Source organism: Callithrix jacchus, chromosome 1 (assembly GCF_049354715.1).
Source record: "Callithrix jacchus isolate 240 chromosome 1, calJac240_pri, whole genome shotgun sequence".
Taxonomy (NCBI): Eukaryota; Metazoa; Chordata; class Mammalia; order Primates; family Cebidae; genus Callithrix; species Callithrix jacchus.
This window is the reverse complement of record NC_133502.1, coordinates 126,407,673-126,421,355: the sequence shown is the minus strand read 5'-3', so window position 1 is coordinate 126,421,355 and position 13,683 is coordinate 126,407,673. Positions and strand designations below refer to the sequence as shown.

General features: G+C 40.4%; 1 protein-coding gene across 3 annotated transcripts in view; it reads left to right on the top strand.

The window, feature by feature from the left end:
* The window catches only part of SLC24A2 (solute carrier family 24 member 2), a 281,759-nt gene that overhangs the window by 180,449 nt on the left and 87,627 nt on the right, over positions 1-13,683 (top strand). For 2 of the 3 annotated variants that reach the window (XM_035306629.3, XM_008997571.5), the window contains exon 5: positions 6,310-6,360. The exons of the other annotated variant lie outside the window; for it this stretch is intronic. In XM_035306629.3, the coding sequence (XP_035162520.1) occupies positions 6,310-6,360 (51 nt within the window). The remainder of the gene's footprint in view (positions 1-6,309; positions 6,361-13,683) is intronic. 3 annotated transcript variants of the gene reach the window in all.

The window sequence follows — 13,683 nt, the reverse complement described above, 5'->3', positions numbered from 1 at the left end:
AGGCAACAGGGGTGAGGAAGATTAACAGAGCACTTTAAATAGATATTTAATTCAACTTAGCAGCATTTGTTGAACACATACGGAGTGCTGATTTACTCTGCTGGGTGCTAAAATTAACTAAATGAGTACAATGACTCTTTGCCCTAAAGGGCAGAAACAAGTAGGTTAAGGTACGTTTGATGAGCACAACAACAAAAGTGTATACTTGGAACAGACACACAGGAGGAAAGTGACTTATTGCTAGGGATGGGGCGTTCAGGAATGCTGCATGGAGGAGGGAGCCTCAGTGAGGTTCTGAAAGATTAAGTAAATTAAGAGACATAGTAAAATCCCAACACAAAAGCACAGCATGTGCAGGATCGAGAGGTGTTGTAGTTTCACTTAGTGTTTAGAAACGATTACCCTGATAACGATGAGAAAGGTAGGTGAAAGGTGCTGGGGGTAGACAGGTGGTAAGAAAGATCAGGAAAGAAGCCTGCAAATAAGACCATGCAAATAAGACTGTAGTCTAGGCAAAGCCTCAGACTAAGGCCAGCGCAGTGGAAATGGAGCAGAAAAGACAGAATTGAGGATATTTAGGGGTGGAGTTGACTGAACTTTGTGACTGGTTGGATTGCGAGTGTGGCTTACAGAAGCATCAGTATCACCCTAGTGCCTCCTCCCTTCCCTTGCCCTGTGGATCTTAGTCACATGTAATAAAACCAAGCTCCTGTTTCTGTGAAAGAAACTAATGGGCCTATCTGTATACATCATCTCATAAATCCCTTTAAAAAGAAAAAAACATAGGAAGAGAATGGAATACTTTGCCACTTCTAAGACTGGGTAATAAATGTTTTTCTAACCCCCAGCCCAAAATTGATAGGATTTGGTGAGAAAGTACCTTTTGCTGGATTTTGTAAATACAGTTTTTCCACTTATAGACATGTGAAAATGTACCCAAGATGTTAGATGTAATTCATGAAAATGTTAGCTTCCTAACCCCCTACCTACACCCCCCAAAAAATTAAGAACATATTTTAGAAATTTGCTATTAGAAGAGCTCAAACATATTTTCTGAAATAAGAAATTCCAAATGTTGGATGGTTTCAGACATTCTATGTTCCTTACTATTCAAATCGTATTTTTTCACTATCTTTAACAATACTGTTTCCCCCCCTTCAAACTACAGCTGAAAAAGGGACCAGAGAAAATATTGAATATTCGGCTCAAACTCTGAATTAATGTGGAGGCAATAATAGTGACAACAGGAATAACTAATATTTATTGAATATTTACCATGTGCCTGCCAGACACTGAGCTAAGCATTTTCTACATATTAACTTATTTATTTTCCACCTCAATCCTGTAAGATAGGAACTTTTATTATAACTATATCGCAGATAAGAACATTGAAGTTTATAGTAACTAAAGGATTTACCCAAGACCACACAATAGAAACTGATAGAACTGGCTTCAAGTCCAAGATTCTTGAACCCCAGAACCCACTCTTTTAACCACTGGACAATACCACTTTCCTAAATAGCTAAAGTTCCTTTCGAGTTTTCCTTTTAAAAACCAAAACCTAGTGATCGTTATGTTATCTCTTTCTCTGAGTTGTACATTCTTTAAATAATATGAATGTTGCTGACATCAGATCTCAATGTGCCTGATGTTAGATTATACAAAAGGATATCAATGACATTCATAGACCCCCTTTAGCATGACATCACTGGTCATTATTTTTGTCATTCTCTTTTTACCTATTTCTTCTCCAATACAAACTTGTGAAAAGGATGTTAGAAACAAGGTTCAAATCCTGGGTGGTCACTCGTGACATATTATCTTAGTCTGGGCAACTCATCACTTGCTAGCTTTGGCCCAATCATAGTATGATGGGTCCTATGTATATGAGCACTTCCAATGTTCCAAGCATAGCACAAAGCTCCTTACAGCAATGTATTGAGGGAGGTACTAGAATTAGCCCATTTACAGATGAGGAAACTAAGATTTTGAAAGGCTATCTTACTACAAAGTCACACTGCTAATAAGAAACAAAGTCTGGTTTAGAACCCATATCTATTGACTCCAAAATTTCCACTGCGCTACAAGATCTCCTTGTTCTGCATTGTAGTGATAAGGTCTCTTGATACCAAGTTCACTCTGATTTGTGAAGATCAGAAGAGTACTGTGTATGGGAGCTTCCTGATTGATTTGAAGGATAACCAACTGATGCATTAAAGTCATAATAATATTTACCATATATTTAGTGAATATTATCTGCCAGTTACAGGTTAAGTGCCTGTAATTCTCACCAGAACTAGAAGGCAACTAGTATTATTCTCATTTATGGAAGTGTGAGAACTAAATCTCAAAGAAATTAGGTAATTTGCCCAAGTCTCATGGCTAGCAAGTGGCAGACCCAGTTGTCAAGTCAAGGTCTGTAAGGCTCCAAACTATGCATGCAACCCTCATGCTATATCATCTCTTATCTCCTGGACTTTGTGAAAAAGAAAAAGATATATATATATTCTAAGAAAGTGTCATGTTTAAAATTATCTTAAGATTGTTACTGAGATTTTTAATTATACAATAGAAAGATATTCATAAAAGGCAGATTGTTTGGGGTTGATTCTCTTGTCTAGGTTGCTTATTATTGTTTTTCTTTAAAAATCCTTTTGGAAATCCTGACTATTCTATCCTGCACTCTCCCCCTCCCTAGCCCACATCAAAGGAAAGCAGCAGAACAGCACATCTAGGTCCCATTTTTCTTGCTTGATCATCCAGAGCATGTAAAATAAGGTGAAAAATGGCCTGAGTCAGCTCCTCACAGGACAGAAATCAGTAACCACTGATATTGCTAAGCAACACCACAAAGAAGCAAGGCTGAAAATTAGCTGGCAAATTTATAAGAAGTTGCAGAATCTGGGGACTCGCTTGGGCATTTCATTATGAACCATCTGCATGATCCACAGTAATGACCGCACATTATTGTTCACTGTTCAAGGATGATAATTCCTACATAATTACATTGTCACCTCCCTCTGTGATCGTAACCTACCTTTCAGAACTTCCACCATATTTTCTATAATTGAGATCTGTCCCTGTGAGGTAATTGGGAATTGTTACATCTAATGGGCAACTTTCATTCCTCCCCCAAGTGAAATTTAAAACAAAACCAAAAAGTCACTCTTTTGACTAGTATGATACAGAGCTAGACTGGTAGTAATATACATAAAGGAGAAAATTAGTCATGGGATCATCACAGCTAAGTGACATGGGCTCCACCACAGTGGCATGAAGGCGAGTGTGATTCTGTGAGGGGCAGCATTCACCATCGGATTATAGGCTCATCTCAAACACTGACCACAGGGTTCTGGAATTTCGTCTCCATCTGTATGGGCTTCTTAGAGAAATGTTATAGAGAAAAGGCACCAGGTGGTACCCAGAATGACATTCACAGGTGACGTATGGCTCTTCCAGTTCCGGCTGCCTCTTGCTTCACTGATACAATGAACAGTGCTAGATGATGTTAAATAATAGGCTCTTGAACTCCCTTACTTCTTCTCTCCTGTTAGCCCCAAAACTAACCTTGGATTAGCCCCAGTTTGAATCCCAATCCAGTTGTGTTTAAGGTGTCTTGGTTATTCATTATTGGGAGTGTGCTGGTTGCAAGTCATGTTCCTATGCAGGTGAGTTTTCATTTATGCCTCCCAAGTCCTCACAGCGAGACCAGGTCTGGCCACAGGCTATCAATAGACAGTTGCTGAGGCCACTTTCCAGGAGGCATCAGGGCCTCTAGGACCCCAGCCAGGTGCATGATGGGCTCTGGTTTATGCATGCATGCTGCATTTGTCCTGGTTGCATGTCATTCCTCTTCCTGTGCCTCCTGAGTCCCTGCTTCAGGGAAGAGGGCCTTGTGGCTCCTGGAGTTGCTGCCCCACCCTCCTTAGGATGCTGCTGCTGAGTTCACCATCTCACCATCCTGTTGCTATTAGTGTTAAAGACTGTATTCTAGCAGGCTGGTTTCCATCTCCATTCTTTTCTAACTTTTCTTAAGTAGGCTGCAAACATGGTTCCCTTTGTGTGGGCAGATACCATTCCCTTCCGCTGCTGCCTCACTGTGCCTTGAGTTGCCACATCACCTGCTGTTACTCAGGTTTTCACTCTTCTTCTGCCTTCTATTCCACCATCATTAGCCTCATTTTCATTATGTTCTGCCTAGTTCTTGTCCCTCTGTCCCACTCATCATGCAGGGAAGCAGCTAAGAAGCAATCTAGACATTGCCAGCTTGGCAAAAATATATAAGCTTTGTCCAATATGTACAGTTCCAATTCCAACTATGTAAAAATAAAGTGATAATTAAACAGTATGAATGTATTTATACCTGATTCTGCAGGAGATGAGGCGAGGAATAATATCATCTGCCACAAGCAGATGTTTGACAGTTGGGATTGATACATGAAAACAGGTGTGTGCATACAGAGAGGTTTGCATCTACTAAAATGGATCTATAAAAATGCAATGGTATACAGTCACTGTGTAGAATATAGTTTACACACAACTTTGCAAACACAGAGCCACCCACATTCTGTTTGCTGAGCAAATGGTAGAGAATGCCAGCTTCTTATTCCACTGCTTACCTCAGGGAAGGAAGAAAGGTCAGAAAACAATTAGTTGGCTGATATGATTTGTCAGTCTCCTGCAAGATTACTTACACATGCAAACACGTATATTATGTGTGAAGCCACTAGGAACATATGTTTCATATTTATATGTTTTATATTTATGAAGGTATTTAGGTCATTTAAGAATTCCAAACTCGTGTAATGTCAAATATATAATACTGTTCTTAAAATACCAGAATATACATATATATGTATATATATATATGTATGTATGTGTGTGTGTGTATATATATATATATATGCATGTGTGTATGTGTGTGTATATATATATTTCACTGATGGCAGTCCCCAAAGGTCATGAAAAAAATTTTCTTTTTATTTACACAAAATTCAATTTCTTGTTGAAGCACCTGCATCTTTTGTAATGTGTCCAACAAAAGCCTGAATAGGCTGCTCTTTGTGGAAACATAAACATGTGGTGATTTTTCTCCCCAAGATATAATTTTGTACTGGTGTATTTAAAAAGTTTTAGATAAAAATCTAGGCACATGAAAAATGTGTAAATGATGTATCATTTAACTGTGAAGTATAAGAATATTTATTATTGCATTTTAAGCTATATGCTTCCTCTTGCACACAAAACCCATCAATTTTAAGTTGATTCATATGAGGATTCCCAGCAGCCAGCCAAGTTAATGGGCCATGGGATCATTCTGCAGAATCACAGAAATATCTCTTGAGTCTAATTAATGTCTTGACATTTATTGGAAGAGTGATGTTATGACCAGAAAATATTTTTAACCTGCTCAAAATTGCTTAAAATAATCTAGAATTTTCAGACAAACAAGGATAAAAGTTGCTATTTTTAAACTGAAGTAAGAAAAAAGAAATGGTGTATCCCCACCTCTTCTCTCCCCTCACTACAGCTGCCACTCCCACCAGCTCACTCAAAACAGATGACATTCTGCCAGGGGTTTCCATTACAGGGGGTTTCATTGATGATCTGTACACAGAGGAGGAGCTGCTTGTCCTTGCCTTGCCAGCCGCCAATGCCATGGTCCCGGAGCTGTGGCTGCTGTGTCACCTGTCTGAACTGGTGGTCTTCCCTGGGAACATGCCTCCTTTTTCCTCCCAGAGCACTCTGTGTTATCTGTCTAAAACACAAGATAAGAAGAGAAGGGGAAGTTTAGAATGTGGTTTTTCATGTTAGGTTTTCCTAGGTAGCCTTCCTTTTTCTCTAGGAAATGGTTCTGTTGGAGAAAAGCTGTGAAATGATCTTTATTGAACTCCTGTTCCATGCCAAGGAATCGCAGTGTCTGCAAGCTTCCATGAGCCTGGACATTGTCCTTGTTCAGTCCCTTTCTCTTGGAGTGTCGCCTCTATAAAAATTACAGGGTTACAATAGACATGGGGTGAAGTTATCTTTGCCAAGTACTCGGTTTCATTGGACGTTAAGATAACTGTGCCCTATTCTGTAATGCAGGGCACACTCTATCCCCAGTAGAATACTATATTTAAAGTGATTTCTGAAAATGGGCCGTGAAAGCTGTCTGCCACATGGCCCATGTTTGCACATCTCCATATAGTTACGATTGCAAAATTTGACAGTGTAACTCTAAATCTGATTAATTAAAAATGTGTAAAAACAAAGTTCTTGCATTATAGCTCGTTCCTTATCTTTGTGTCTTTTACTGTGATGTTGTAGAACTTGGATCATATGGAAAACTAAAATATTATGACACAATGACTGAAGAAGGTAAGAATGATTTTAGAATTGTATGCATTGGCTTTTTTTTTTTTCATTTATGATGTCTGTTGCTTGCCCATTTTTTATTCTTTTTTTTCCCCTCTCTGCATGACTTCAGTGACATTGTGTGACTTACTCTTCTTTCTGCATTTTTGTCTAGTTTTTGCCATTGTGTTTATTTGGAATTGGAGACGTGCAATACCATGGGTAATCATGTTATTCCATTCAAACAATTCAAACCATCACAATTATATAATACACTCAGAGAAATGGTGTCAGTAATGTAAACACAAGCACCTACTGCGCCAGTACTTTTCCCCCACATGCTCACAAAACATATAGAAACATTCATCCAACACTTTTCTAATATGTCCTTTATTTCAGAGGAGGATATATGTTCTGGTGATTTTCTGATTTAGGCAAAGGAATGAAAGATCTGAAATAACTTCTGTACCCGGAACCAGCTAGACACCTGATTCTGATGCAGAGAACTCTAGGCTCATGCCCTCAGGCCCTGCAGTTCCTAATGTATCAGATAAAAGCCTTACTTTGAAAGGCTGGGTCCACCATTCCAGCCAGTGGCATTTTCTACATGGGTTCCCACACCAGGAGGTTAGGCATATCATTTTAACCATTTTCTCTCAGTAGAGATTTATTTAAAATGTATTTATTAATGAATTCCAGGCATCCAGAACACAGCCTTGTCCTAGGAAGAATCTCTTTTCTGACTTAGGTTCGCCATGGAACAGTAATGTGAAGATTCTGAATTCTTGTTAAGGGAGTTGTCCTATTGCCCTATCCCCTATTTCATCCCATACATGCTGTGACCTTTTGAATAATATACAATATTTGTAAGTTATGAAAACATTTAAGGTTTTTACATTACTTTTACATGGATACTGACAAGAAATCGAAAAGTACCCTAGCAGAGGAATCAGTTGATTTTATTCTTCAGCATGAGAGAGAAACTCCCAAATGTGTTGCATATCTTGCTTTCAGCTTCTAATATTTCTAAGCTGCCTTAGCTTGCCAAAGATCTCCTAGTTGCTTTGCATGCAAGAAGTGGAACATCTGACAACCCTGGGTAAGAGGAAGCCCCTTCCCAGCCCCTCTCGACTCTGGCTTTTGCACAACACCAAGGCCCTTCTCTATTGCTAGCCCCATGCTCTAAATTAACAACTGTGATATTTTCTAAAACAGCAGGCCACTACTAGGATCTCAGACTGGGCCCTACCAACAGCTTGGGGAAATGTAGACCCAGGGGCTACAAGAGGTCCAACAGCAGAACACTACATGTAGGAATGAGTACCTGCTACCAAGGAATAGAAAGAGCTAGTTATACCTTTAAGGAAGACTCCTGTCCCAGCTGTTATTTTATTCTTGGCTTGGCGGGGTGGGTTTGTTAGCATCCGCCTGACCTGTCAAGCCCGTTACTTTCTCTCTTTCCTCCATCCTGTCCATTACGCTCTTATCCTTAAAGTCCTACCTCCCACGTACCTTCTGTTTCCCTGCCATCCCCTTCTCCTTTCCTTCCTCTTCTCACATCCATCTGACAAATGTTATCCAAGTGTTCCCTTTTTTTTTCTCCCTACACCAGACAATTCAAGATCAGATGAAGATGAAAAATTCCACTTCCAATCTGATTATATCACTTGATAACAACTAGGCTTTGGAAGCAGGAAAACACAGTCAAAATCATGTCTGAAATGAGAACTATGGCTGGCCCTGAGCAAAACTGTCAAATTGTGTTTGGTGGCCCTCCCTGGTCACCCTTAAAATACTTAATTCTTCTCTTGATTTTCCCATCCCCTCACACATATCCCTTTGTGTCCCATGCTTAGATGAAAATTTATCCCCATTACAGTGATAGGTAATAATTCCAAAGGCAGCATTTTAAAGGTGTGTTCTATGAAATACTGGTTTCATATGATGACACTAGGAATTTTGCAACGACCAGGAAAAAAAAAAGAAAAAACAAGCAAGATTGATTCCATAAATAAGAGTTTCTGAGTTAAGTTAAATAGATCTCTTTTCCTTTCTTTTTTTTTTTTTTTTTTTTTTGTGAGACAAAGTCTCACTCTGTCACCCAGGCTGAAGTACAGTGGCACAATCTTGGCTCACTGCAACCTCTGCCTCCCAGGTTCAGGCAATTCTCCTGCCTCAGCCTCCTGAGTAGCTGGGATTACAGGCATGTGCCACCATGCCCAGCTACTTTTTATATTTTTAGTAGAGACAAGGTTTCACCATGTTGGTCAGGCTGGTCTTGAACTCCTGACCTCATGATCCACTGGCCTTGGCCTCCCACAGCGCTGGGATTACAGGCGTGAGCCACTGTGCCTGGCCAAATAGGTCTCTTTATCATGTGTCTTCTCAGAGTTCTCAATATGCTGCTGTGCACTGTAACATATAATAAATTATAAAGAGGGATGGAGTAGGCAGTGTTTCCCAGACTTTCTGATATGAAGCCTCTTGTGGAACCTTTCTGGAAATGCTGGCTAAGAACAGGAACCTTGGAAAGATTTTTAAATCCTTTAAATATATAGCAATCCCTCTCAAGTACTAGAAAAAGGATATTCTGGAATAGCAGCTCTCCATTCAGCCACCTAAAATCACATCCTTTGACAACTGCCTCCATGATAAGCCACATCTGGCTTAAACCTAAATCTGGTACTCATCTAAAAGGCTCAAAGCCAGCTCAGTAACCTCAGACCTGGTAGAAGCCAGGCTTGGCATCTTCAAACTCTCAAGGGCCTCTCCCCTCCCACTGGAAAACAAGACTAATATCTGTGATTTATGTCACTTTCATGTTGTACAGTTTAGGGAAGTATAATATAGACAAAGATGTTTGGGGCAGTAACTGTGGACTAGCTAGCCTTTGAGAAATACCTCCTCCATTTAAGCATTTGCACAATTTTAGAATGCGACTAGATTTTGAGCAGGAATTTGTTGTGATAGCCCATGTGACAAGTCCTTATTTATAACTGTTTCCAGGAAATTCTCTCGATGTTGTGTGAGGTCAGCTACTTGTAATGAAGCCTGGGTGGTGGTCATGGTTTTCTCTAAGTGGACCCAATGGAAAGATGCTTTATATGTGCCACCCCGTGTCCAAAAAAGAATTGAAAGATGATTTCTAAATATAGAGAATTGTGCTACACATATTCAGTTTATTGTTTTTAAGCACCTATTGTGTACAAATCTGCTAGGTGCTTTGGGGAAACAAGAGTAAAGGGTGGGTGATTTGATCATGGAACTTACAGACTGGGGGAAAAAATAACACACAGCAATCACAGAGACACCAGGAAGAAAGTGGTAAGTACCACAAGTGTTCAGAAGATGACAGACTACAGGGGAGGAAAGGTTACTTTCCATGGAAGTTGGGTGGGTTTGGGAGGAGATTTTGTGGAGAAGGTGGTCTTTGAACTGGGCTCTAAAGAATCAGTAAATAGAAGGTAAGTCAGAAAAGGAGGGTGACCTTCTAGGCTGAGAAAGGGATGAGGGATGAGCGCACACCACCATTCACTGGGTGCCTCCAACTTGCTGGGTTCAATGCTGTGGGCTTATAAATATTCTATATCATCTATCTTCATAATGATCACAAAAAGTAGATTTTATTGAAGAGGAGAAAACCAAGGCTCAAAGAATTATTTTATTAGCTGAGGAAACTAAGGCTCAGAGAAACAAAGTAATCTGTTGTGGGACTCAGAGGTGGTAAGTGGTGATACGGACCCTGAACTCAGGGCGTGAGTTCAAAGTCCGCCAACGCCCTGCCCTTTGGGCTCCACTGCAGCTTATTGTACAAGATGGGGAGGGGAACAGGGACAGATGGAATTGGCCACAGCATAGGGAGTGGGGAGGAAGACCTGATGGAGACCATAGACTAAGAATGAGGGCGTCATCGTGTGGATGACAATGAGCTATTGAAGAAAGCATTTCCCCCTACATGAACACTTTGCCATGAAAAGGTTATTTTAATAAAACCATATACTTACTCTCACACGCAAGACAAAGTCATGATGTTTGAAAAGTTTCTCCTTGCTCTCCAAGCCCTTTTCTCCCTCCCCCACCGCCCTCAGCACTAAGGCTACCTAGAACCTCACTGGAGCAGCTCCTGGGGCCATACCCAACCTCCTCTCCCACCCCAAGCCAATCTGAATTTTATCCATTTATTTATTCATTCCTTCATGCATTCCTTCATCAACACCCAGTATGTACCAGGTGCTGGACTGGGGGCAGAGTGGAGGAGATTAAAGACAGTTCTTCTAAAGAACTCATCATCTTGTGGGAGACACAGGCAGAGAGATGAGTAGACCCTGGGTGCTGTAAGAGTCCAGTGGAAGGCATCTTTCTTAGCCTTAGGAAATGAGGGCAGGCAGAATTCATAAAGCCCACAGCACTGTGCCTGGTAGGTGATGATGTCTCCACTGCCATGTTCATGTGTCCCAAGATGACAACCTGTGTATCCTGCCACCTGTACTAACAGATTCACTTAGTAATAACTGAGCACCTTCTCTGAACAAGACATTTTGCTAGACATGATAAATTAGTGAACTTTACTCCTCCCAGGGACTTTGCCTCTGTAACAAGATGTTTCTGGGAAAGAAAATGTCATTTGGTAGCTTCAGCTCCCCCTACATGGTCAGCAATCACCTTCTCTTCTCATACAGTGATACTGAGTATTTTTGGAAGAGCAATCTCCATCTTTTAAAGTCAATAACACGTAGCTTGTTTCTCATCCGAAGACGCCCAAATTTCATATCACTCTCATTCCGGAAAATTCTCAATAAATTGAATTTGGCTTCCTTCCTAAAATTACTCAAAATAATAATATAGAATGCTACTTCAAATGTAGGCAAGTTTGTGTGGTGGGGCAAATGGACTAAAAGGAGAAAAGACTTTTCCACCAATGGCAGTATACAGAATTAGTCATTTTTGCTCTTCAAGATAAATGTTTCACAGAGACATGCAGGTGGGTAGATAGGTAAACAAATATCCCAATTAGTATCTTGCAATGAAGCAATATGTGGGGAAAGCTGTCTGCCTTGTATGGTCCTAACCTCACTTCCATTTAACCAAAAACATTTCCAGAAAAATAATGTCTCCACTATTTAAAAAGTCAATCTTTGTTCATTTGTCTAAGGGAGAAAAAGGTAGAAAAGTTTTTATATCAAGGGCAAAAAATTGTAATGACCTTTTCCGTAATTAAGTTAAGCCTACTGTTTCATGGCAACCAACTGCCCCTTTACCAAGCTGAAAAACTAATAATGTCTTACATGAATCATGGGGTCCTAAATTAGGCATGTGGCTACTTTGAAAACCCCTATTATTTCAAAGAAACAAAAGCATCTTAAGGTCACATCATCTAGCCAATCATTTGACGTTCTTAGTTGCAGTGAAATAGTCTAATTCATTTCAAAGAGAAATTGAGTTTTGGAATACCATTCAGCAATGTTTTTCATTGCCAGGATATATACACTAAATAATGTTATTTTAAAATAAGTCCTTCTTGTTTTCTGTGACCTTCACAGGACATTTTGATCCTTGTTTGAATGGATGAGATTGTGTCATATACACTGATAGATGAGGCAAGATAACTTCAGCTACATATAGCAGAAAATTCAAATTAACAGTGACTTAAATAAGTTGAAAGTTTATTTGCCTCTCAAGTATAAGAATTCCAGTAGCAGAGAATACATGGCCGCTCTGGCAGCTCTGCAATAATTCAAGACCCAGGCTCCTTCCATCCTTCTGCTCTGCCACCCTAGTAAATGATTTGTAACCTCAAGGGCACTTCATGGTCCAAGATGGTTGCTCTGGAGCTCCAGCTATCACATCTGTATTCCTGGAAGGAGGAAGGGTCAAAGTGATTTTCTCCAGATATTTTGTCTTCTTTTTAAGGAGCTTTTCCTGAAGAGCCTCTCCGAAAATTTGCTCAAAATTCAGTCATATGACTACCTAGCTTCAAGACAATTTGGAAATGTAGTTTGTTAAACTGGGTGAATAGCTGTCCCCAATGATGTAGGTATTATGTCATTAGGAAATGGGAATAGATATTGGATAGGCAACTTGCAGTTTCATTAATGTTCAGGGAAATCTCACATAACTGTGTGTTGGTGGGGAAGACAGAGAATAGAGCAAGCTATAGGAGGAAGCTTGAGCACTCATGTTAAATTTAAGATGCCTATGAGACATCCAAATGGAGATGTTGAGAAAGTGGTGGGTATAGGAGTCTGGAGCATGGGATAGAGGTCAGGCAGAGCTGCAGATGTAAATGTGGGAGTCCTAAAATATACATGTTATTTAAAGCTACAGAACTGGACTATAATACCTAGCTAATTAATAGAGAAGAGAAAGCCAAGAATTGAGCCCTGGGGACTCCAAAGTCTAGAGTCTTGGAAGAAAGGGGAGGCCCAGCAAAGGAGACTGAGGTGGAAAGAAAACCAGGAGAGAATGATGTCTCCAGAGCCTAGTGAAGAACATGTTCAAAGAAAGACAGTGAAAAGGTGAGAGCATCAGTGAATTGACCAGTAAGATCAAAGAACCATTATAGTAGAGAAAAAAGAGTGATGGACAGAAAGTGAGATGCTTCACATTGGGGGCTTTTTGACTCCCCAAAAACTTAATATTGAATTGGGGTTTTGGAAGTGGTGCAGATATTGCGGGTGATGAGGTGTAGGGACTGACCACAGGAGTGGGTGGATCAGGACAAAGGGAGCTGGGAGTGAGTAGGTGAAGGCACTAAGGTAAGGAGCCAGGTGTCGCAGGGCTTACCTACAAAAAGTCATCACAGATGGGGACAGGAGTAAGGGCAGAGAAGAAAATAGTGAGCTAGGTTCTACAATCTTCAGGAACTAATGGAGGGAGACCAGGAAGTCAGCTTGGGTAGAAAGGGTGAAGTTACTGGTTTGTGCTTCCAAGGAGGGAGGAGACATTGTCTAGAAGCAATAAGAAAGGGCAGGATGGAGAGCAGGATGTTTGGAGGAGCAGGCAGCTGCCACTTTCAAGGGCTACAGGAGAAAAGGGGCCTTCAGGAAATAGTCAAGTTTCAGTAGGAGCAAGAAGACAAAGAGAATTTTCAGAAAACAAGGTGAAGGATCTAGGAGATTTACTGATGTCAGGAGTGGGAGATTGAATCAGGTTGGGGATGTTCAGGGCCATCTGGATATGAGGGTCTGGCTCTTGATGAATGACCTGGAAGCTCTGCTGATGTGAACAAGGATATAGCATGTAGTTAAGAAACAACTTGAAAATGTTTTAGAAGCTGTTACTATAGCCTCTTGCTTGAAATTGGTCCCATGGGCAGCTTACCATGGTAAAGTAGGGTCTGTCTTTCCA